General features: G+C 35.1%; 1 protein-coding gene across 2 annotated transcripts in view; it reads left to right on the top strand.

Annotated features, from left to right (window-relative positions):
• The window catches only part of LOC148942172 (uncharacterized), a 72,200-nt gene extending 45,715 nt beyond the window's left edge, over positions 1-26,485 (top strand). For both annotated transcript variants that reach the window (XM_089102941.1, XM_089102940.1), the window contains exons 3-6: positions 3,337-3,488; positions 18,343-18,502; positions 20,207-20,371; positions 25,435-26,485. In XM_089102941.1, the coding sequence (XP_088959067.1) occupies positions 3,337-3,488; positions 18,343-18,502; positions 20,207-20,371; positions 25,435-25,669 (712 nt within the window). In that variant the 3' untranslated portion in view covers positions 25,670-26,485. The remainder of the gene's footprint in view (positions 1-3,336; positions 3,489-18,342; positions 18,503-20,206; positions 20,372-25,434) is intronic.
• The last annotated feature ends 285 nt before the right edge of the window (positions 26,486-26,770 follow it).

The raw sequence follows: 26,770 nt of genomic DNA, 5'->3' as shown, positions 1-26,770 counted from the left end.
ATTTCAAATACTTAAGTAATTAGGCTAACTATTGGATATGTTATGCAATTGGTAAAGAAAAGAAATTGTGCAAATAAATTTGTCGGTAGTTTGTATGGTCATATTAAAAGAAACTAGAAGTATGGGACATTAAACTCTGAAACATTTTTACTTTATAAATAACTGTAGACGATTTTTGTCTTACAATGGGAATTTTGGGTCAATACGAATTCTGAAACTTTTCTGCTGTTCTGTACTTATTTATCATTTAATGGTTTTATTTTATTTCAACATAAAATCAAATTCTTCTGCCAAAATTTGTTGTTTGATAAAAAAAAAGAAATTCGGACTGAACCTGTTAAATTTTATATTTATGGGGACAATTTTTTTTTCGCAATAAACGCATGTAAACACGTTTAAATATTTAGTTAGGCTTGTCTTTCTCTCGCTGAATTGTCTATGCGTTTTTCATTGCGTGAACCTGTTTTTATCCTTTTTTGTTGCTGAATAAGGCCCCCAGAGGTGGGGTCGAAACATTCAGCACTTTTTGAGTATTCAATTTTTTAATAATCATTGTGCATCTACTATGCAAATACATTGTCAAAAGGACGTATCTCGGGAATGTCATATGGTGACAAGTTGGAACTTCAAGGGCATGCTTAAAAAGGGATATCAGTTCACAAAAAGGAATATGTGCACGCAGAGCCGTTCATAGGATTGGTGGTGGCCGGGACAAATTTAATTACAGCGCCCCCTCCCGATTCAAGTAACAATCAAAGAGAGCCGAGCCAAAGTATAATCAAAGTGATAAAAAGTGGGCACCCCTTCCCTCCCAGCCGTGTTGCCCCCGGTTACGGTGCACGGGATATCTGCCCCGTTTACCTTCCTCCACCTTTGAACGGCTACGTATGGACGGCTACCAAGGGCCGTAACCAGGGGGGGCTACCCGGTTTGAACCCCCCCCCCCAAAAAAAAAAAAATTGACCGAGTCGCAAATAAGTCGAAAATTAGTAAAACCTAGGTAAAAATCAGTAAAATTAGTCGAAAACTGAGTCAAAAATTAGTGACCCCTCCCCCCCGAAAAAAAAATCCTGGATCCGCCCTTGACGGCTACTACTAATACTACTACCACTGCAACTACTACTACAACTACTGCTCCAACTACTGCTTCTGTTGCAATCACTATTAAGGCTAAGAGCATTAAGATGAAAATTTAGGTAGTGTTAAGGGGAAGTTGAACTGAACTAAAACTAGGAATATCCAGGTTATCAAAAGTGCATATCGACAATATCATGGCAACGGCTAATTCTAATAAGTTGTAACTTCCAGAGCTTGATGAAGGGGATCTTCAACTGACCAAAAGGCAACATAATTTGTACTTTACTGAAAACAAAACACATTTTAAATGTTTTCACTTTTTTAACTTTGATAAATTCAAAATTATTAAAACTTTAAAGAACAAATATCAGTATATGCATATTAAACTGTCAATCCAAATTCAATAGCTGTTCTGTTTTTAATAAATCTTGGTTAAGATTGTGTTTGTTTCGATATCATGAGAAACAAAAACATTCAACTCCAAATATGGATTGTTTTCAGTAAAGTGCACATTATGATCTGGTCTTTAGAAGACATGGGGGCGTCAGCTATATTCATGATAGTTTCTCCTCGTTTAGAGTATGACTCGGTTATTTATTGTATTTTCTGTTCATTTTGGGTTTCATTTATTTATGGGGATTTGTGGTAGTTTAAGCTTTGAAGATTATTCGACTTTATTTCTGTAAATTTTCACCTTAATGTATCCCTTTCCTTTTCTTTGCTTTACTTTTTACTTTATTACTTTATTAATAAACACCATTATAACACTTCCCAATTTACAACTACTGCACTAATGAAAAAACCTAAGTTTTTGCTGACATGAAATAAAACGGCTAGCCATTTAAAAAACACACGAAGAAACAACAACTAAATAAACTAAAAAATGGGGGGAAAAAGCAAATCAAACTCCTTCACATTATCAAATCCAAATTAAATTCTACCTCCCGACCACCCTACCCCAGGACCTCCCATCCGCCCATTCCTGCCTACCACTCCCAGCCTCCCGTTTTGAAAAAACTTTTGAAAAACTTATTTTGTGGGAAAAGATTTTTAAATTAATTTAATGAAAAAAAAAAAAAAAAAAGGACAACAGACAGCATTTTGGATGGTTCTTAAGGCTGGGCTAGCTTACCATGGCGAACAATGAATTAAAAGCAATAGGGGAAAATAGAAGAGCAGCAAAAACACTAAAAGCAAAACAAACAACAATTGCTATGAATTAAGGTGGGATGGGGGGGGGGCACATTCGAAAAAATTTAGAAATGGGCTTGATATTCCGACAAAAATTAAGAAGATTTTAACACTCCGGGATTTACCTAAAAATCCCTTTCTTGCTTAGGAACCTGGTCTTCAGTGCTAAAACAGTCTACTGTCTATCAAGAGTAAAGTTTATGGATTAAAACATAATTGTAAATGTTTGTAAGTATGTCTTGTCCAAAAAAAAGCTCCCCCCCCCCAAAAAAAAAAAAATCAAAGATATCTTGTTTGTGTGCCGATTTTATTATATATATTTATGTTTTATTTTTGATTTTACCCTTAGTTTATTTTAACTTATCGGTTTTTTATCTCAAGGGTTTTTTTGTTGTGAGAGTCAATCCGTAGTTGTCTCCCAATTTTAATAGACAGCACAAAATCCCTAGAAATCCCGTATTTTACTGAAACTAGAGCACATCAAAGCTATTATAGGAATGGTTTCAAATATCTCTTTTGGTATTTTCGTTCAAAAGTGCCTTGTTTTTTTTTATATTTTCCGAAAGAATAACTGCTTCCTATGTCTTGAAAAATGAAATCCCCTCCCCTCTAATTTTCGTGAATTGACACTCCTGAATGCTTCAAATCTATTTTCCTCGTTCCATTATGGTAAAAAAAAAATACAGAATCAGTGCTATACTGCTAGTAACATTTCCTTTTAAAGAAAATCGGTGTTTTCCAGTGGCGGATCCAGAGGGGAGCAAGGGGGCGCCCCCTAGCTTAGTCTAAAGTAGTGTAATTTAATTAATTAACTCAAGTTTGTGTTAATTAAACTTGCTCCTAACGCAAGTTTATCGGATCAACCCATTTTGCCCCCCCCCCCCGTAATTTTATTTTTCGGATGAACCTATTTTGCCCCCCCCCCGCCCTAAAAAAATTCCTGAATCCGCCCCTGGTGTAGCCTATACTTATAAGGTATTTCGCTTCTAGTTATAACTTTTTTTAACTACATATTAATGTATCTTATGGATTCCAACTTTATCCATAAACGAAATGATTTTATTTCAGATTCTACATTCAGCGCCTTAGTAGTGTAACACAAACATTTGATATTAGCGACGAAGCAATCAATGGACAAATTGCATCATGTCAGTTGAGAAACAGTATGAGTATCACATCACCTGCTCCCCCGAGGGAACGGATGGAATTTATCTATCCAGGTAAGGATTGTTCCTACACATACACAACCCTGAGAGATTAGGCCCGTTTTTTAGCACTAAGATCTTACATCTAAGATCTTGCATCTTTCTGCAAAGATTATCGTTTTTTAACTCATCTTTGTTCTAATATCTAACAGCTCACTGATGTTAGCAAAAAGTGTGAAGACCGCCATTTTTCTGCCATATAGAACAATGATGAGAGAACTTTGTTGATCTACTCATTATTAGGCCCGTTTTTTAGCACTAAGATCTTACATCTTTCTGCAAAGATCATCGTTTTTTAACTCATCTTTGTTCTAAGATCTTACAGCTCACTGATGTTAGCAAAAAGTGTGAAGACCGCCACTGTTCTGCCATATAGAACAATGATGAGAGAACTTTGATGATCTACTCATCATTGTTCTCAGACCGCTGATCAGAACATAATGATGAAAGACGTTTGCACAAAAACGACCAAAGATGTAAGATCTTTGTTCAAAGATTTCACTTTTAAGCGTTTTCTGACATAAGATGTAAGATCTTAGCACACTGATGAGTAAAAAAACGCCCCTATTATTATCACAACTGCAAAAACGACAGATTGACTTATGCTTTGTCCAGATACAAATGAGTTCTCAGACATAAGCCTGGAAAAAAAACACGGTAAATAAACCATGTTAAAATTTGGAATAATTTGTGGAGGGTCATCTCAATCTGGAAAAACTTTCTAGCCCAAATTTATTGAGCCCAAGATCATACCCAGGTGGGAGATAGGTCTAGTTAGAACTTTCTTCTAAGCGATGGGAAAATTGCATACAATTACGCATATTTTGGTTCTTCTCCAGTAAACATTTTGGGTACTGCTCTAATATTACCTTTAACGAGAGTACAAAAGACAGGTTTTCCTTTGTTGACATTACACAAGCTTTCTATATTCTCAGATTTTACTCTGTATTAATTTAAAAAAAACAAAGTTTTTCCGAGGGAAGCAAAGACCGAAGTTGAAACTTAAAACGGACAAAAATTATCACTTCACAGCCTATTCAATATATATTAATATTATTTGAAAAAAACTACGTTTTCTAAAGAGTTAAAGAGGCTGAGTTACAAGGTCGAACCTTAAAACGTACAGGGATTAGGAGGCACAGTTGGGGGGCTACCACCCCCAAACCCCCCGCTTTCGCAGCCTTTAAATATAAAAAAAAAAATTCTTTAAACTGAAAGTAAGGAGCGACATTAAAACTTAAAACGAACAGAAATTATTCCGTACATGAAAGAGGCTGTGCCCTCCTCAAAGCCTCGCTCTTTACGCTAAAGTTTGACTTTCTCACAACTCTTTTTTTAAACAATAAAAACTTTAGCGTAAAGAGCGAGGCGTTGAGGAGGGCTTATCCTCTAAATTTCAGCCCGATCAGACCCCGTTAAAGGGGGGGTTTTGGTGGTAAAAATTAACCTGGGCTAATATAGGAAACCGAGGTGTTTCGTACATGTACATTGGGGGGATTATGTTGTTAGTTTGAAAATATCAAATAGCAATTACAGGTTAACTTTTGATTCGACTGAGTCCTCATTCAACCGGATCCGGTGCCAACTGTTGCCTGTAGGCGTGGCTAAGAAAAAAAAAAGAAATGAATTTTAAGTGGCTATATTTGGTTTTTTGAAAACAGGGAAGGAGTGATCGGATTAAGCTGAAATTTCGAGGATAAGTTCCCGGGCCCTAGGAACGCTTAACCTCCAAATTTCAGCCCTATCGGACAACGCTAAAGGGGGGCTGTGGTGGGAGGGTCGGAACTTCCGGCCCAGTTTACCCCATGAAGATAAAGTCAGAGGAGGATGAAATTTTGCAAGTTTCTTAGTTTGAGCTTGGGCTACAAAATGCGATTACCGCCGTCTCTCTGCGACCTCTAGGACCTGAAATCGCTTAACATTGTGGTGGGTCGCCTCTTTATAGAGGCACAAGTGTGCCTCCTTGATAACTAGTACAAATAAACCAACTAATTGTATATCCCTATGCTTTTATGATTGTACAAAACTAGCGCTTTACTGAAAACACAAAAGTCAAGTATAAAAAACAGGATTATTGATTTAAGAGTCAAAAGTGAGTATGTAGCCTGATAACACTAAACGAATCGAATATCTTTTCATAGTCTTGCACCAGTTGTGACATTAGTAACTTTCAGTATACAATTAAAAATTATCTTAAAAACATAAGCGTAAAACTAAATATTTTTTAATAGCCGTGAAGTAATTGAACAGCATACAGAAATATTGGATTGATTTATCAAGCAGCATTTTGCTCTCACCAGCTATAATACCAATAGCGGGTAATATACAGTCTTAAATTGTAAGAAATATGCTTTAGTATCACTTGAACTGAAGATCAAATAAGACATAATATGAACTCTGGAAATCTGATTATTTCTCTATACAAGAGTGAATTTCAAGCTATGATACAAATTCTAAAGCTAGTCTTTAGTCCTAATAATATCAAGAGGGCCTTACTTTAAACTTGTGAACAAACTAATCATGGCATGTGCTTTCACGAACGTAAATGAGAGCCAGTCATTCAACTGAGCCATTGTGCAGAAATGATACCAAATTAAACGTAAAAAAAATGAAGGTAATTCTAAAATGGATTGTTGCTTTACCTTAAAAGGGATTGGTCCTAAAAGGGATTGATAATATTTTGATTCTATAAAAGGTGTCCTTAATTAGTTTGCTTTCACTTTACCAAATCTCCTGCATTATTTTGTGTTTTCAGTAAAGCGCTAGTTTTGTATAATCATAAAAGCATAGGGAAATGTAACTAGTTGGTTTATTTGTACTAGTTATATTAATATATATTAAATAGGCTGTGAAGTAATAATTTTTGTCTGTTTTAAGTTTCAACTTCGCTCCTTGCTTCTCTCGGAAAAACTTTGTTTTTTTAAATTAATCTTTGTTCATTTTTGATTAAAATTTAATGCAGAAACAATTCTGCCAGAATATTTTTTATTTATTCAGAATAATGTATTCTCGTTTTAAGGTTTAATGCCGTTTCTTAGTTTCACTTGGAAACGTATTTTTAATATAATTTCTAATTATCACTGATCTAGGGGAGATAAAACAGCTCTAAAAAATACTGCAATCAACCTTGATAGTGAAGAAAAATTTTAGTCTATAACATAAAGTTCATTATCCATACTTCATAAAACAATACATGATTTTCAGGAACGTTTGTTTTTCGATGAACAAAAAACTGTTTTTACTCGACCGACTTCGCCTGAACAAGCCATAATGAAGACAGGGCTTTATAAATCACCTACTGACTAGCAGAAACTAGAAGGCTTCTTTAACAAAAGAAAGCTGTTTAAGGGTTCACTTAAAAGCTTATATTTATACTTAATCGCTTTTTAGAAATTTGACTTGATAGCATATTCCCACAAAGTGCACTTTCGGTTGTTTCCCCAACTTTTTTAAATGAAACAAGTGCCTTTTCCAACGAAATGACAAAAAAAGGTGAATTCAAAACCCAGGCAAGAGCAAAAACTAAGGGAGCACGTACTTTCCGTTCCTTAGATTACTACCTTTAGAACTAGCACACGGACTTCATCACAGAGTGAAGTTTGAAGGTTCAATTCAAAAATGTTGATCAATCAAGCTTAATTTTTGGTAGATGTTTACATGAAAAGTTTTTAGCTTTAGTTAATTTGCTTTCGCACTAATCTTTTACTTTTAATATGACTAGTTGATTTATGAAACTTACTAAGAGGGTCTGGATGGGGAGTATATGTGAGAGGATCTTATAAGCCTCCAGTTAAGTACTTTGGACCATAAATTATTGCAATGGTACAGTTTTAGGCTTCCAAACTCTTCCACTTAAGAAGTGGTCCAAAAGTGCTGTTTTTGGTGCTATGTGGCACTTTCGATAGTAAAATTGATAAATAGCACGTAGATATCAGTAATAGGTTTAAAATCTGCCTTCCCGAGATATGCCTTAAAAATAAGTGCCATTAAACATCACTTTTTAAAGTTCTGCTAGCCCAATAGCCCAACACTGAAAAAAAAAATCGCTTGAGATTCAACAAAAATCGTTTGTAATGTTTATCAAAAAAAAATTTGAATTTCAACAGCTGAAATTGAATATTGGAGACCATTTTGGAATTCCATGGTCATTATTGAATTTCCAGTTTATTGAGAAACAAAACTGTTGAATTTCCGCACCCGAACTGAATATTCAGTTTGTTGACAAAGAAACATGTTGGATTTTAAGATCCTTATTGGATTTCCATCTTGTTTGCTGGATTTCCCGTTCTTTTATTGGATTTCCATCACTAGCGTTTTTCAATTTCCTAGGTCTACAGTCTAATATCTAGTTCTCAGGATTCAGTTTCCCTTTCTTCTTTCTGAAGCATCAATAAATACCAAAAAAAATAGTCTCATTTATTTTACAAGAACAGAAAATTACAACAAAATATTTCTCCCAGATAATATGACACCTCTTAACGGCTGCAATTTTTCATGGTGGAAATCAGTAAATCAAGGGCGTAGTAGCAGGCCGACAGAAGACACTTGAGTAAGAAATATCTTCCAATAAGGAAAACAGTAACTCTCTGACCTGAAGTAAAGATGAAATCAAATCGAGGCACAAATGAAAGAAAGAATTCCGCCCTCTTTCCTACCTCCAGATGTGAACGCTTGCAATAATAAAACCACGAATCCTGTCTTTTCTGAATACCTTTGACTTGCTCATCAGATCTCATCAAATCTTTTGTTCGCCGCCTCATAAAATCTGTGTGTTATAAAATTGAAACCTTGCAAAATAGATGTTCAGCTTAAATGAAGTACAACAAAATTGTTTTCAGCTTTACAACTTTGCTCAATCCCAATTTATAAGGTTTTAAAGATGTGCAAATACATTTCCTAATTTAAACTATTGTTTTATGGGGTTTAGGGGAAAAAAAGGTACCTAGGTTTGGTTAGGTTAGGTATTTAATATATGCTATGCTTTCCCCCCCCCCCCACCCCCAAATGTGCAAATATATAGCCGAAATTTGTTTCTAAAATATTATAATTTTTAATCCTATTTTGTTTTACTTCATTAGCATCAACCAAACTTCATTTTTCGCGTGTGTTCCAGATATTACATAAGTACCCATACTTTAGCCTGTAGACCCATCCCTTAAAGTTTCATTTTCCTAACCTAACCCCTTTCCAACAGAGCCAGAAGAAGCTAAAGTAGAATTGGTACTGTTCTATTAGCTGTAAGCCACACAAGATAGATGATAAAAGAAACTAGTCAAATAGGTTCTCTCAACGGAGAATTGGATTGCAAACAGTGGTTTATAACTGCGTTTGCAATTTTTAAACCTTAGTTTTTGGGGGTTGAGGGGGGGGGGAGGTACCTTGGTTAGGTTACGTATTTAATATATGCTATGATTTACCCCCCACCCCCTAATATGCAAATATATAACCGAATTCTGTTTCTAAACTATTACATTTTTATCCTATTTTGTTTTATTTTAGCATTAACTGAACTTCACTTCTTGCATGGTTTACAGCTTATAGAACAGTACCGTAGAATTTCACCGAACTTTTTTTTATTTATAAAAATGTACTATCTTAAACATTTGGGAAACATAAGACACATGTTATCAATATTAATAAACTAAACTGAATACTTACCATCACAATCAGAATGTCTTCTCTCTCTGATCTGAATGCCCCCTGGGTAAAATCGTCGCTTCGTCGTTTGAAGGTCTTAACATTAGATCTACTTCTGTATTATACGTTTGTAGGTAGTTGAAGGATATTTTTTTTTTTTGTCAAATTGATCTTAAATTTTAACATTCGAAAACAAAATAAGAGACAAATTAGGTCTTGGGAGGAGGTTTAGTTGCCCTACAATATTTACGGTCTATTAAAAATGACACTAGAACAAAAAAAAGCAACAAATAGAAACGCGTCCGTTATCAGTCTTCCGGGAAAAATATACAAGTCCACATCTGTGCATATAGGAGATCATAATCCCCACACTAACATTTTCAGATACGCTGAATATGAAGGTATGTTTTATATCATTGACTTTCTGGGGGTTGTTTTTCCCTTTTTCGAAAATCAGGCTCCTTGTTTTCAAAACCCCTTTTTCTTCGAAGGCTTAGTTTTTGGTGGGTAGATATTAAACTGAAATAAATGTGTATATTTGCAATCTGCATATAAACCCTATTCTTATCAATTGTTATCAAAATTACATTTTTGAATTTCAGTTACAATTGAGTTCAGTCACTCCTTAATTACAGTTTAATAAATTATGACTTTTTAAAAACACTATGAACTGTTAAAACACTATTGAATTATTTCACTAGTGACACTATTGAATAATTCACTAGTGAATTATCAAAAACACTATGAACTGTTTGATAAAACTTATTGGGCTAACGTCCTATTTTTTAATTAATCCTGTAGCAAACCGGAGTTTTCGAAGCACGATTCATGCTATTAAAGTGTCCTATTTTTTTAATTAATCCTGTAGCAAACCGGATTTTTTGAAGCACGATTCATGCTATTAAAGTGTAATATTTCTAAAGAATTTTTTTTTTTAAACGCTTTTTGGGTCTCATTACAAAAATTACATTCATCGCTAAAACATAAGGTGTTCCCACAAAATGATTTTCGTTATTAATTAGAGAAAAATTGAATTAAGAAGGCAACATATTTTCACCATTAGTACTGTTAAGATAAGGATAGCATTGTAAGAAATATTCTACCTACAGAAACTCACAAAAAATTTATTTTAAAAAAACCATTGTAAAACTTAAAAGATAATTTTTGTACATGATTTTCTGTGTGTTCATTTTGCAGACAAGAAAGCTCAACTTACTTAAAAGTAAAAATAGGTTCTCTCATTTTTATGATTATCTCTTACTGCTAGAAACTCAGCTAGCATTTCCCTTCTTCTACTGTAATCTAGCTTTTAGATTGAGCTCATACTGAACATAGTATTATCAATGATCCTATACTCAGAATTAAAATTATATTCTGGAAACCTCAAACTACTGTTGAAGTTCAAACCATGTTGATTGATCAAACCATGTTGATATTGACAGTGAAAATTACATTTTTTCTACTGAAAAGTACATAAATCTTAATAATTTCAATAATTTGTTGGAACTCAATAAGCAAGTCACAATTCCAAAAAAAAAATTAGATTTTTCTGTGACTTGTTTGAATTAAATAAGCAAGTCACAATTACAACAGAAAATTTGTTTTTTTTTTACTTGTTTGAATTCTAGCAAAACATTTTGTTGGAAATCAACTTTTTTTTACAGTGCAGCTTTTCCACTTGAGACACGACACTAAAAGTGCCGTTTTTAGTGCCATTTGAACTTGATGATGGTGGAATTTTTATGAAAGACGTAGATATGTGCAATACCTTTTAAATGAACTATAAAAGATCTACCAACGATGTTCTGGTAGCCTGCTAGTGCCACACTTTGAGAAATAGTACAAAAGTGTCATTTTTGTGCCATATGACACTTGCAGATGGCAGAATTTATAAAAATCACGTAGATATAAGAAATAGCTTTTGAATGAGCCATTAAGAATCTATTTATAATGTTCTGGTAGCCCGCTAGACCTGGTGAAAAAAAAAAAAAAAACGGGAGACAGATCAGTGCTACCGATGCAAAAAAGTGATTTTCCTTGTTGTTCAGGGAGGGGGACTGTAATTTCCCTGCACAAATTTTTGACCATTTTGATTCCAATGGTACACTTTTCATTTTGATATGACGCCATTTTTGAGGGGTGTGAGGATTTTTTCCGTAATCAAGATAAATTTCTTTTCGCAATAAATTTTTACTTTTAAGACGAACCGAAATAATAGTTAACGTTCCTGAATTAGTGCCACATGGCAATTTTTTTCACTAGGCAGTTTTTTTCAAAACGCATTTTTTTACTTATGGTTACTATGGGCTGTGGTGCGCTCTTTACTAGGTTGCAGCTACCGTTGCAACCATGATACCTTGCCGGGACATGCTTTAAAAAAATGAGCCTAGAAAATGACTCAAAAAAGCAACAGTGGATAGAGATATTCCCGATACGATACATGCGATACCAATACGCACGATACCTATACGCGCGATATCGATACGGCCGATACCACATACAGCCCTTCCCCAGGGACTATGGAGGGCCATATCTCCAAAACCATATATATTGGACCTTTGAACTATGTTAAACAAAATGACTATCTCAAAACTTTTATAGGACTAGTTGGGGGAGGAGGGGGCCTGTAGGGAGGGAAGGCTATTTGCTCTCCAAACTTTTTGGTCACTTAAAAAGGGCACTTACAAATTTAATTCCCTTTTGAATAGGCTATTACACACCTCTCTATGATGCTCTGCCCCACCCCCTAGCCCTGCTAGAAAAAAAAAAGAAAAAAAAGGTAGACAGATCAGTGCTACCCATGCAAAAAAGTCATTTTCCTTGGTGTTCAAGGTGGGGGACTGTAATTATCCTACAATAGGTTTTCGATTATACTGATTCCAATGGTGCACTTTTTATTTCGATTTGGTGCCATTTTCAAGGGGTTTCAGGCTCTTTTTTGAAATCACCATAAATTTCTTTTCGCAATAAACTTTTACTTCTAAGATGAACCAAAATAATAGTTACCGTTCCTGATTCAGTGTCAAATGGCAATTTTTTCTCACTAGACAGTTTTTTTGAAAACACCTTTTTCTACTTTTGATTAATATGGGTTGTGGTTCGCTCTTTACTAGGTTGCAGCTGCCGCTGCAACCATGATTGATCCTGTTGGCTAAGAAACTGGGAAGATAGTGAACAGCTATTTAAAAGTGAATTTCTTGTGAAAAATATTAATTGAAGTTCACTTCAAGAATCAAAATATTTAACTACCCAGAAGAATTTATTTGTATTAGTACATAGATTTACTTTGATTTACATCATTGCTGCAAATATACTGTTGAGAAAAAAGTTTGGTTGAAATTACAGAAAGGGAGAACAATTCTGGAAGAACTATCTAGCCCCAAAAACTTCATAGCCCAAGACTGAATATTCATTGTCTTCTATCAGGTACAACAAATATTATCTTGGTTGGTTTTCTTATAGTGTTCCCTTATTTAAGGGATTAAACTAGAGGCAGAGGCCAGCATTTTTATTGGAGGTCAAAAGGGGTCTACATCTGGAGAGTCAAAGGGCATGGCTATATGATGATTTTTCTCCAAATTATTAGGGGGGGCAACTTCCCCCTTTCCCCCTCCCGAAACGATGACACTGATTTAAGGTTGTCATATCAGGCCAGTTATTGCAGAAATACTTTTTTTTTTCCACATACTATTTTTTTTTTTTCTAAAAGAAGTCGGAATTAACATCAGGCAAATATTTTAAGCTTTGTATCAGTGTTATCAAATGGCTGCGTCTTTACAAAAACTGTCATTGCAAAAAAGCATTATTTTTTCCGTTTTAATAGAAACAAAAAGTGAAGGCTTGAGGGAGTAGGCATTATCATAGGCAGCGCAATAGCGCTGCCTAAGTAAAGAACGATTTGGGAACAATGTATTTTTTCTTCCTCTTCTTCTTTCTCCATACCCGGGAACTTCGTATGGAAGGAGTTGCCGTAGAAGCTTCGAAAAGGGCTCATTCGACTGGAAATTGGAATGGCTAGTACCCTTTTTAATAGTCGAAAGTGATTGGAGGCAACTCGCCCCCCCCCCCACGCCCATCATTCCCCCAAACACATCTAATCAAAGTTTTGAGATAGTCATTTTGTTCAGCGTAGTTGTTTTCCAGATAGAAAATACGTTTATGAGGAGGACACTTCCCCGCAACCCTTGGCGCAAGGGTTTTAAGTTATGCCCTGGGGGCAAATAAGGTATTTTATAGAAGGTGTTGCTGTAGAAACTTCAAAAAAGGCTCATTCGATTGGAAATTCAAAGGGCTAATGCCCTATTTAATAGTCAAAAGTGATTGGAGGGCAACTAGCACCCCCCCCCCCCACACCCGTCATTCCCCTAAACACATTCAATCAAAATTTTGAGATAACCATTTTGTTCAGCGTAGTTGATTTCCAGATAAAAATATATTTTTGAGGAAGACACTCCTCCACAAACCTCGGGGCAAGGGTTTTAAGTTATGCCCTGAGGGCATATAAGAACGATGTTGGCATAATGTATCATTTATTTTTTTTTTCCTTTAGAACAGGGCATTTCGTGTCGAAGAAGTTGTCGTAGAAACTTCGAAAAGGGCTCATTTAATTGGAAAGTGGAGTGGCTTGTGCCCTTTTTAATAGTCGAAAGTGATTGGAAGGCCACTGACACCCCTTCCACGCCCACAATTTCCCGAAACACATCCAAGCAAAATTTTGAGATAGCCATTTTGTTCAGCGTAGTTGATTTCCAGATAAAAATTTGTTTTTGAGGAGGACACTCCCCCACAGCCTTCAGGGCAAGGGTTGTAAGTTATGCCCTGGGGGCATATAAGGTTTTTATAGAAGGCGTTGTCGTAGAAACTTCAAAAAAGGCTCATTCGATTGGAAATTCAAAGGGCTAGTGCCCTTTTTAATAGTCGAAAGTGATTGGAGGGCAACTAGTCCCCCCATGCCCATCATTCCCCAAAACACATCCAATAAAAATTTTGAGATAGCCATTTTGTTCAACGTAGCTGATTTCCAGGTAAAAATTATTTTTGGAGGAGGACACTCCCCCACAGCATTCAGGGCAAGGGTTGTAAGTTATGCCCTGGGGGCATATAAGGTTTTTATAGATAGTGTTATCGTAGAAACTTCAAAAAGGACTCATTGGATTGGAAATTCAAAGAACTAGGGTCCTTTTTAATAGTCAAAAGTGATTGGAGGGCAACTAACCCCCATCTCACGCCCACCTTTTTCCCAAACAATTCCAATTAAAATTTTGAGATAGCCATTTTATTCAACGTAGTTTTAAGTTCTGTAAATTAGGTCTTTGAGGATGACAAACCCCTCACAGTCCTCAGGACAAGGGTTGTAAGTTATGCCCTGGGGGCATGTAAAGTTTTTTTTAGAACGTTTTGTCGTAGAAACTTCAAAAATGGCTCATTCGATTAGAAACTGAAATGGCTAGTGCCCTTTTTAATAGTCGAAAGTAATTGGAAGGCAATTAACACCCCTTCCACGCCCATCACTTCCCCAAGCACATCCAATCAAAATTTTGAGATAGCCATTTTGTTCCACGCAGTTAAAGTTCTGGAAATTATACCTTTTAGCAGGACACTCCCCCCACAGTCTTCAGGGCAAGGGTTATAATTTTTGCCCTGGGGGCATATAAGTTTTTATTGAAATCTTTGTTATAGAAACTCGAAAAGTGCCTCCGTTGATCTGGATTTGAAAGGCCTAGTGCTCCTTTCAATGGTCCACGAGGATTCGAAATTAACTAGCCCCCCTCTATCGCCCACCTTTTCTCCAAATATATTCAACCATAATGTAGTTAGAGCCATGTTGTTCAAGTTGTTGGTTTTTAAGATAGACATTATGTTTTTGAGGAGAACACTCCGCCACAGCCCTCAGGGCAAGGGTTGTAAGTTATGCCCTGGGGCATATAAGGTTTTTATATAAAGTTTTGTCGTACAAACTTCAAAAAGGGCTCATTCGATTGGATATTGAAATGGCTAGCTCCCTTTTTAATAGTCGAAAGTGATTGAAGGGCAACTAACCCCCCTCTCACGCCCACCAGCTCCCCAAACACATCCAATCAAAATATTGAGATATCCATTTTGTTCAACGTAGTTGAAAGTTCTGTAAATTAGGTCTTTTTGGATGATAGCCCCATCAGAGCCCTCTGCAAATTGCACTCCCCCACAGTCTTCAGGGCAAGGGTTATAAGTTATACCCTGGGGGCATATAAGGTTTGTATTGAAAACTTTGTCATATAAACTTGAAAAGGGCTCATTCGATTGAAAATCCAAAGGGCTAGTGCCCTTTTTAATAGTTGAAAGTGATTTAAGGGCAACTCACCCCCCTCTCACGCCCACCTTTACCCCAAACACATCCAATCAAAATTTTTAGGTAGCCATTTTATTCAACGTAGTTGAAAGTTTCGGAAATTAGGGCTTTAATGATGACAACCCTCCCCTCCCCACATCCCTCAGGGCAAGGGTTGTAAGTTATGCCCTGGGGGCATGTAAGGTTTTTATTGAAAGTGATGTTGTAAAAACATCAAAAAGGGCTCATTCAATTGAAAATTGAAAGGGCTAGTGCCCTTTTAATAGTTGAAAGTGATTGAAGGGCAACTAACCCCCCTTTCATGTCCACCAGTTCCCCAAACACATCCAATCAAAATTTTGAGACATACATTTTGTTCAACGTAGTCGAAAGTTCTGTAAATTAGGTGTTTTAGGATGATAACCCCATCAGAGCCCTCAGTGCAAGGGTTGTAAGTTATGTTCTGGGGGCATATAAGGTTTATATGGAGAGTTGCTGTAGAAACTTCAAAAGGGGCTCATTTGATTGGAAATTGAAATTACCCTTTTTAATAGTTGAAAGTGAGTGGAGAGTAGTTAACCCCCCACTTACGCCCACCATTACCCCAAACACATTCAATCAAAGTTTAGAGATAGCCATTTTGTTCAACGTAGTTGAAAGTTCTGGAAATTATGTTTTTAAGGATGACAAACCCCCCAGAGTTCCCAGGGCAAAGGTTGTAAGTTATGCCCAGGGGCATATAAGGTTTTTAATCATAGAAATGTCGTAAAAACTTCAGAAGGGGCTCAATCAATTGTAAATTGATATGGCTAGTGCCCTTTTTAATAGTTGATAGTGATTGGACGGTACAAACCCCCCTTTCACGCCCACCATTCCCCCAAACCCATCCAAACAAAATTTTCAGATAGCCATTTTGTTCAACTTAGTAGAAAGTTTGTCAATTAGGTCTTTGTGGATGACGACCCCCCCCCCCCCCCAGCCCTCAGGGCGAGGGTTGTAAGTTATCCCCTGGGGCCACATAAGGTTTTTATTAAAAGCGTTGTCGTAGAAACTTCAAAAGGGCTTATTTTATTGAAAATTGAAAGGGCTAGTGCCTTTTTTAATAGTTGAAAGTGATGGGAGAAAGATTAACACCCCTCTCACTCCCACCATTTTCTCAGACACATCCAATCAAAATTTTGAGATAGCCTTTTTGTGTGATGTAGTTGAAAGTTCTGTAAATTAGGTCTTAGAGGATGACAACTACCCTCACAGCCCTTAGGGTAAGGGTTGTAATTTATGCCCTGGGGGCATATAAGGTGTTTATAGAAAGAATTGTCGTAGAAACTTAAAAACGGCTCATTCGATTGGAAATAGAAAGGCCTAGTGCCCTTTTTAATTGTCGAAAGTGATTGGAAGGCTTGACATTTTTATAGTAAAGATCGATGTGGTATAATGTATTATTTTTTTGTTGTTGTTGTTGTTTAGGCCACCTTGTATCGAAGGAGTTGTCGTAGGAACTTCGAAAAGGGCTCATTCGATTGAAAATAGAAAGGGCTGATGCCCTTTATGATAGTCGAAAGTGATTGAAGGGAAACTAATCCCCCTCCCACGCCCTCCTCCCCATTTGACTTTATGTTTCAAAACTAAATGTTGCCATAATATTAAATCAAAATGCACTGTGTTAATGCTAATCCCCAATAAGGCATCTCAGCAGTAGCCCAAGAACGACTGAGGGTATCATGTTCAAACTTTTGGGGCTGCTTCTGCTCTTAAAATTTAACCAAATCAAAATAGCGTAAGTGCATCCAAGCTATCAAAGAAAGTAAACAGATTTGTTTGCGAATGGTATCAAGTTTTCCATTTCAGGTCAACTAGAGGAGGTATGAAACTAAATTAAACACTACTATTTTTGTCCAGATTTTTAAGAGGGTGTATGTTATTAAAAATTGCTGAAAATTTTTCTCCAGCATACAAGTAGCAGGCCAAACTATAAATTCTTAAAAAAAAGAAAAGATTTTAAGTATTATTTTCTTTTTCTCTGAAAAGACTATGTCAATATAAAACGAACAGAAATTAATTAAAAAAAAACTTTTTCCACAAAATAAGTTTATCAAAGAAAAGTAAAGAAAGTAAAGAAAAGTAAAGAGCAAAAATAATATCAAATAATCTACCAAGCGTTAAACTACCACAAATCAGCATCGATAAATAAATGAAACCCAAAACGAATAGAAATTACAATAAATAACCGAGTCAAACTCAAAACGAGCAGTAATTAACATAAGTTGGCCTGAAACCCCTAATGCCTTCCCAAGGCCAGAACATCATTTGCACTTAACTGGAAAAAAAATACAAATGAATGTGCATTGTCATTTTAATATACATATACTGATATTTAGTGATCAAAATGTTAATATTATTTGATTTATTAAAGTTATAAAAGTAAAAACATTTATATATTTTTTTGAATAAAGTGCAAATTATTTTCTGGCCTTGGGAAGGCTTAGGGGTTTTGAGCCCAACTCATGTTAATTTCTGATCGTTTTGAGTTTGACTCGGTTATTTATTGTAATTTCTTTTCGTTTTGGGTTTCATTTATTTATCAATGCTGATTTGCGGTAGTTTAACGTTTGGTAGATTATTTGATTTTATTTTTGCTCATTTTTTGTTCAATGGAGTTCTTTACTTTTCTTTGAAAAACTTATTTTGTGGAAAAAGTTTTTTTAATTAATCTCATATAGGAGCGGTTTTGTTCTGAATACAAAATGGAATTTTGCTTCAGTGAGACGACACATTTATTGGAAACATGTTCCTTAACAATTTCGGGTTTACATTTGCTGCTCTAGCACTTTGTTTTGTTCCTTTTTTTTGTTATTTATATCTGAGTTTTTAATCTTTGATTTCAATCTGAAGCATATTTTTGCAATTTAATATTTTTACCTCTAGGAACGAAATGGTGTGGACCCGGTGATATAGCAAACAGTCCGGATGATTTAGGAATTTACAGGAAGACCGATATGTGCTGTAGAGAGCATGATCATTGCAATGATATGATGGCCAGCGGTGAATGTAAACATGGTCTCTGCAATAGTTCACCGTTTACAAGGTAGTTATAACTTGGCCCTTAATATAACTTAAGTTTGTAGATAGATTTTCAGGAAAATCTCAACTTCAAAGATTGAGGACTAATCCCAATAGAGAGTATATTCTGAGAATATACCGCTAAATGTACATAGGGATGATGACCTTTGTAATGATATGGTGGCAAGCGGTGAATGTGAGCATGGTATTTACAATAGCCCACTATTGACAGGATAATTGTACCCTTCCCCGTAGAAATACTCTTTGTTTATAGATAAGGCTCCAGAAAAATTTAAATTCTAAAGACTGGAGGGTAATCCAGTTTTGTATATACTTTTTTAAATTCGTAAAACAACTATTTCAGTCTGAAAATTTAATTTTCCTATGCTAAGTTCTTCTTAAGCTCTCTGAAATAATTAAAGAAGGAGTCACCTGGAATGTTCACATAATAGTATTGTTGGAATTGATTGAATTTGTGAAATTGCTTTGGAAAAATCTTTGACTTCAACTCTAGCTGCTGAACATTTAAAATTTTGTGCTCACACAAGTTTTAAAATTCTAGAATTAGAGAACATATATGAAATGTACCTTATGTTCTAAATTCAGAACTGTTTTTCTAAATATCTTTGTAAATTTTAAAATGTTTCCTTTTTAGAACCCCGTTAAAGTAATTATTCCAAAATGTGCTCAGTGGTGCAATAGCATTTTTGACAAAGATATGATAAATACGGGACAGAAATAAATTTTTTTGGCACTTTGGCAATGCCAACCACCAACGATGGTGATGGCGATTTGACTAATATGTGTTTACTCTACTTGATTTTGATCTTGAAATTTCGTCCAGGTTCACGCTCATTTTCCGTTTTATTGTACTTATACGATAATCTTTTCTTTCTAAATTTCGACTACTGCAGATGCTACTGCAAATCGGAAAAATAACAGTCTTAAACAAATTTAAAACCTTAAACGAGCAGAAACTAGCTGATAAAACATGTAAGAAAATAACGGGAAAAAAAATTGGGAATACTACTATTTACACAGCTTTGGTGTTGGTGGTTGGCGTAAGAGCCATAAGCAAGTAAAAGTAAACTATTGCAATCGTAGTTAAAAACTCAGTTGAATCTATGATTTTTTTTTTTCTGACTTTAAATGTCTACTTCTATTTTATTTTTTCAAAATCTTAGTACTATAAAAATTTTACGGTATTGGCAAGGCCTCATCCAGAGTAGATCGGGATTTCCGGGCCTACCCCTCCCCCCCCAAAAAAAAACATTGTTTACTTATAAAAAATAACAAAATGTATATTAAAAATTTTTTTATTCGTTTTGCAAAGTTTTTTACCCGACGTGCATGGCACGTATCTATTTTTGCACATTCCATAAATCCTATCGAAATTCAAACAAACTAGTGATATTGTTATTTTTGTAAGTAAATTTAAAATGTACCTCTCAGCCTAGTCTAATTTATTCTTTGACATAAAAATGAACCTGGTAAGACATAAAATGGTTCCTCACTAATTATCATTTTAAGTTTACTTAATGAATTATAAGATTTTCCAAATTATTAGCGGAAATTGCCCCCCCCCCGTCCTCCTAAATGACACCTTTGCGTTCGTGTGACTAGCCTGAGTAAGGACTAAATATTTATAATAAATTAAGTAATTATAAGTGGCAAGATATATGTGTATATATATATAATGATAATGTAGCATAAAATTCTTAATTTTCAGGGCCCATTGTGCTTGTGACGAAAAGTTTCGTGTTTGTTTAATGAACAATGGTGATAAAGTTAGTGACTCTGTGGGCGTGGCTTTTTTCAATGTAGGTGGTGTTGTGTGTTTCAAAGAAGAATTTTCTTTTACCGGTGTTAATCGTCAGTGCCTAACTTCAACAGGGTAAGTCTTCCATTTGAGTAATTACAGAATCTTCATTTCATTAAGACTTTTTGACTGACGTAAATCTGTTCTCTTTAAACGTGCAAGTGTGTATATATTTATATTTTTTTAACGGCTCTATGTTTTTTTTTTTTTTTTTTTTTTTTTTTTTTTTTAATTGGAAATCTGCGATTTTCTGGCACGAAAAAACGATCTAAATAGATCATGAGTTAGAAAAAGTCATTTAGAGCCTTTAAAAAAAATTCATATGAGTGGCATCCTATTTATGAGCATTTCAAGCGTATAAATTACACCATTCCCCAGCCCCCAGTAGTGGTCACATAGTTTTTAGTATCTACGACACATACAAAATTACAGAAGGTGACAGATGGCTCTGAACAGCTAAAGGAAAGCCATGGAACAGGAAAAAGTAAAAATCACATTGAATTGCAAAGGAAAACATTGCACAACGAAATCTGCTGCTGAAAGACAAAGCAATATTACAATGGAATGAAGGAACGTGTTGGTTTAGCGTGCGTGTCTGTGGTGGATAATAGGGAAGATTTAATTGAATTCAAGACAGAGTTACGTAATTCAATTGAAAATTGCTGGTTTTTCACCCTAGAATGAAGAACTGTTATTTTGGCGTCTTCTTACAGGAAGGAAAAAATTAATTCACGCCTGGATTTCTTAACCACCTTGGAATGGAATGAAGTTATTTTGGCGTCAGGAAAGAGGATACAAACAGGAAAGAGGAACTGAATTCATCCCATAAAAAAATTCTTGTAAGTGCCGTCACACTTACGTAAATTCAAACAGCAAAAATTAAATTATTTTCCCCCAAGGGTGGTCGTATCGTTTCCAAAATTATAAGATGACAAATGACTCCGAACAAGAAATAGCAAAAATCACATTTAAATGCAAACGAAAATGTTGCACAATTAAATTTGCGGTTAAAAAACAAAGCAAGATTACAATGGAATGAAGGAACGTGTTAGTTTAGCGTGTGCGAGTCTGTGAAAGGTTTAACAGGAAGAAGGAATTAGTTTCCAGTATCTATGAAACTTGTAAAATTACATAAGATGACAAATAACGGAACAGCTAAAGAAAAAAGCATTCCACAAGAAACAGTAACAATCAAATTGAACTGTAAACAAAACTATAACTTAAAATTAACAAATAAAACGATAATTATGCTATTGCGTAATTTATATATTTCGGAAATAACAATAGAATGAGCAGCGTTTCAATTTAGCGTCTGTGAAGAATAAACAGGAAGGAGAATTTAATTCACTTCAGAGTTTCCAATGTACAATTTAGCTATTTCAAAGACCATACGCATTGGAATATTTCTGGTTGCTACTGACTTATATGACAACGCAATTAAAGAAAATATAAGGACTGGGGAAAATCTGGGACAGAAGTGTTTTTGTGCCTATGACGTCAATGGAAATTACAAACGATTTTGAATGAATCCGAACAGCTAAAGCAAAAGACATAGAAAAATGGCTATATTAATGATGCACAAAAATGAAGCGAAGTGAGATCTGTAGCCAGATGACGTGCAATAACAAGCATCACAACGAATCTAAAATGATTATAATCGACAAAAAAATCTGCGGTTAAAATATATACGACAGGGATGATCAAATCGAATGGAAAATGAAATTGCAGTTAGAACAGTGAGAATAACAACGAGTCCCATGAGAAAACAAATCCTATAAAATGGATGATTCAAGTGCCTTCATTGGCTAGGTCGCAACTGCATAGAATAGAACAGACCTAACTGCCACTTTGTAGACACAAATCTTTGTCTTCAATCTGATCTCCCGTCAGTTCCACAAATGGTGGCGAAGTTGGGAGAATATGGATTGGGCTTTGTTGATTCTGTTCTGTACGTCAAAATCACAGCCTCCACAAGAGTCTATTAGCAAGCCAAGATAAGTGAAGCTATCGACTTTTTCCAGTTCCTGTCCGTAAAGCACAAGCTGATAATGCGACTGTATATTTAGGTCTATGACTTTAGTTTTGACCATATTGATCTTCATACCCGGTAGTTGAGAGAAATATTCTATTTCATTTAGCATTTCATGGGCAGTTGCTGGTTCAGTAGCAAGGGCAATGATGTCATCCGCGTAGTCCAGGTCAGACACGTTAATGCCCAATCCCATAATGACATCATCAAAACTCGAGAGTGCTCTTTCTAGAACTCATCTATATGTAATTGTACACCACTGTACACCACCATCTATACACCACTATCCACATTGAAGGCCTCAGTTTCTTCACCCAGCACTCTTACAGTTGCTTTGCAATGCTCATAGTAAGCCTTCAGCAGCTCTATAAATCCAACCGGCATACCATCTTCTACCATGATTCATCAAAAACTTTCATGGGTTATAGAGTCGAAAGCAGCGACGAAATCCAGAAACATGTTAATAATTGGGAGGATTTATCGTTCGCACTGTTGCAAAATAAGACGAAGAGTTGATGAAATTGATGACTTGACATCTCATGATTTAAAATTAAAGAATAATACGATGATTGTGCGAATACGTAATTGGAAAACCAAGTATGTACAAGCCCGCCACTTGCTGAGTGCTGGGGCCCAGATGAAGCCCGGGTTCCTGGTACTATTGTATCAAACTCCATAATTAACGCTAGCTTTCTTCCTCGCTTTACAATAAAGCGAGAAAATGAAAATTGTTACTAAATAAGTTTAACCACACGCGATAAAGCACAGTGAATCGTCACCTTCCATCCATGTGCTCATATATACGGTAAAAAAAAATTATGCCTCACAAAATATCTGCGTGAGTCATCATAAAAAGCCAAAAGCACGATTGTGCCTCGAACGAATTACTTTGTACTTGAACTAACCAATCTAAACTTTCCTCAATTATATCCCAAAAAGGTTGGGACCAACCATATTTTTTTACAAGCCTGTTGTTTGTCATTAAAGTGAGTACTTAAAACTACCCCCAAGTATTTCCTTTGAAAACGTCTGAGGGGTCTTCCTCGACCTTTTTATGTGTCCACGTTCAAAGGTACATTTTACCGCTCTTAACAAAATAGCCTTGAGCACCCTAATGTTATTTCTGAGACATGTCAATGAATTCTTCAAAACTTATTCAACTGTAAATAAAACAGACTACGCCCTATTATACTGCTTTATCGAATTTTGAAATCCACCAAAACTTGATGAAAAATTACCGTAAAGCGACATTGCCCTTTATCAATACGATGTTCTTGATATACTTGTTATTTATTGAACATGTCTTATGGGGAAAGGCAACAACTGGGTACTAGCGTGTTAGATCTGTACCAAGCTTCTTTTTTTCTTTTTTTTTCTTTTTTTTTATTGGTAGTTTGATCTCCAAAAAATGGGCCCAGTACTTTGAAAGCCTGTTATCGTGAAAAGTCTGCTCTAGTTCTCGTAGTTAGGATAATAAACTCTTTTTTTTAGGTACTGACTTACAGGAAGTTTTAGCAATATTTCTTAAAATTTGAAAAAAAACACAGTTGTCAACTCCTTGGCTTAACACCCCAAATATTCAAATTAAAACGAAACAAACCTACCCCTCTTCAGCTCATTACAGGCTTTATGCATTTTATTTCTTAGGTACTTCTTCCTTAAACAACAGTTCTTTAATTAACATTTTAGGGTAGCCACTAGAAACAAAAACCACGTGTCTAAAAGGATCAATGGGTTGGCTGTCAAAAAGCACGTTATCATTCAGGATGAACGTACCTAGCTGAAATCAATGCAATTTTTTATTGTTTCAGTGTCCAAATGGCATACTGAGAAACTTTGCCAATAAACTTAGCAACAATTTTTGAAAAGAGACCTAGTGAACACTGGTTAGTACATCCAACTTAATATAACTTTTCTAATTTTTCTTTGAAGAAAGATAAAAGATGAAAACTCAGACCTAGTCATCCTAATTGTAAAAAAAACGCTTTTATATTGGAAAATGCTGTTTTTCATAAAAATAGCGATTATGGGAAAAAGGATCGGCTTTGAGTTATCAAATCTTTACTGAAAAGCGGAAAAAATTCTTACCGAAACCCTCTACGGTTTTTTTTTTTTTTTTTTTTTTTTTTTTTTTTTTTTTTTTTTTTGCACAGATTTAGCGAATCAATGCTGATATGGAAAGTCTATCCATCCCTTTGGGATGGCTGTGGAACATGCACAAAAACTCACACTCAATAAAGGTACTGTTACATTAAACATTTCCTTGGGCCGTATTTAATAAATCCTCGAGTCCCTATTGCGATCACTTCAAAGCAAACATTTATAACCATAGAAAAAAAAACCTTCCAGGGGATTGAAAGAGTAAAAAAATAAATGATATTAGCTTCCAAAATTGCCCAGAGAGTGTCCTTTCCCGATCAGAAAATTTTGAGGTGATTTATTTGTAATGTGAATTTTTCTTCTTTTATTTTTTGTCACGCAGTTAAGAACTTAATCTCTGAAGTTTTTTGGCTTTTTGTATGGATTTTTTGTAAATACTTGTTCAATTTTACTGTTTCGTATTATCATCTTTTTTTGCAATAAAGACAGGCTGACAGAAGTCCTTTGCAAAATATTTGGGTTTTCATTTTTTCTTAACTAGTCTAGAATTTTCTTTGCTTGGGTAATAGTGTTGGGAAGAAGCCAAATTTAAAAAATATGTGTGCGCAATGGTCTATCTATTTGATACCTCAGTCGCAAGAAAAGAAAAAAGGAAATTATCCCATTTACCCATGCCACTAGCCCCTATCAAGGTAAAACACATGCCCCCTCAGTTTCTAACAATATCTTGTACTTTCAAAATCACTGCCTGTAATTCAAAGATCTTCTTTGTATTTATATTAAAAGCAAAATGTTGGCCCTTTCCCCATTGGTTTGCGGTATTCTAAATTTATATTAACATATTAGATGACTGAGGAAACCCATCAACTGGATAGTTTTTTCTATCATAAGCTGTATTACCTTGGAATTCAAATTCCAGATATACTATTTATAGATTGAAATATGGAATAAAAAATATGAGTATTTTTATAGAAAAATATTAAATTTCAACTTTCTTTCTGTTTTTTAGTCGAAGAAAAAGGAGATGTGTGACGCAGTTTGGAGTTCCTACTCATCGATTCGTTCAACCTGAGAAATACCGAAGCATCGATAAAGCAATATCCTCCCGAAGTTTGGCACCTATGGATGCAGCATCAACTATAGACAGAGTCCGTAGTTTTGTTAGTGATGTTAGCACTGTTGTCAAATCTGTTGCCCAATCATCTTTGCACATGTACAGCCTGAACAAGGCTAGAGCTCTATAACTGTTTTAAATAAGACAAACAAACTTAGCTGATTAATATTAACTTGTATAGCAAACATGTTCCTAATAAGAAATAAGACTTATTGTAGCTATGCTGTAAACATAACAGAAGGGAGGGATTATAGAAAGACGATTAACGCCCTCCCGAAATGTGTCCCGCATCTTGTCAAAAAATTAATTTTGTATGTGAACGATTAATTATGTGGCTTGTAATGATATATTTGCTATTTTTTATAGGGATATGGTTCTTTTCCTTTTATAGCTTGCGTTTTTCAATAATATCAAAATCATGTCTGTTGCGTCCCACATTATGGCATAAAATAGTTTCAATTAAAAAAATATAATTTTTTGCACAGCTTGTTTATTCTTACACGCCGCATCTTCTGGTTGCATTGTATACTCCGTGGGTAGTACAGCCATGAGCAAACGATAGTTTAAATTATACTTCATTTTAAAATACGCACGATCAAGTTGGATTTTTTTTTCCAACAGAGGCATTTGATTGTTCTGCCTCTGGGAGGCATCAAGGCAGCAACTGCAGGTATTAATCTTATTTTCTACGGATTTTACCAGCTCCACCCCCCGTAAAATTCATTGGCATGTCTTTGATATCTCGGGCTTTTAAAAGGACCAGACTCTCATATTCTCTATAGCTATTAATCAGAATAATCTTTTTGTTTAACCGTTTCAGTTCGTATATGTTCGTAACCTTGCCTGGTATTTACTGTATTTTTAATACTTTTTGGTTATTATGTACAATATCAAAATAAGTGTTGATTTATTTTTTTACTTTTAAGTTTTTATACATATTTTGTAATTAAACTTACTAGTATTTAATGAGAACTGGGATAATTTATTGCTTTGACGGCTTTTATTCATTCGCATCTCAAGGGCGAAAATTCACAAAAATGTGGAGGGGGATAAGGAGTTTTATAATGTTTTTAAAATGAATATACAGAGAATATATTTTTCAAAATCTATATAAAAAATATTTTTTGTTTCTTTTACCAAGCTAAATATTTTAAACAAGCATACACGATTATATTTGTAGAAACTAATTTGTATATTCCACACATTTTTTGTTATTGGCTGAACTTAGCGG

This window comes from Artemia sp. Qi Xiang Cuo, chromosome 17 (genome assembly GCF_049724085.1).
Source record: "Artemia sp. Qi Xiang Cuo chromosome 17, ASM4972408v1, whole genome shotgun sequence".
NCBI lineage: Eukaryota > Metazoa > Arthropoda > Branchiopoda > Anostraca > Artemiidae > Artemia > Artemia sp. Qi Xiang Cuo.
The sequence above is the reverse complement of the archived record's forward strand: the minus strand, read 5'-3'. Positions and strand labels throughout refer to the sequence as shown.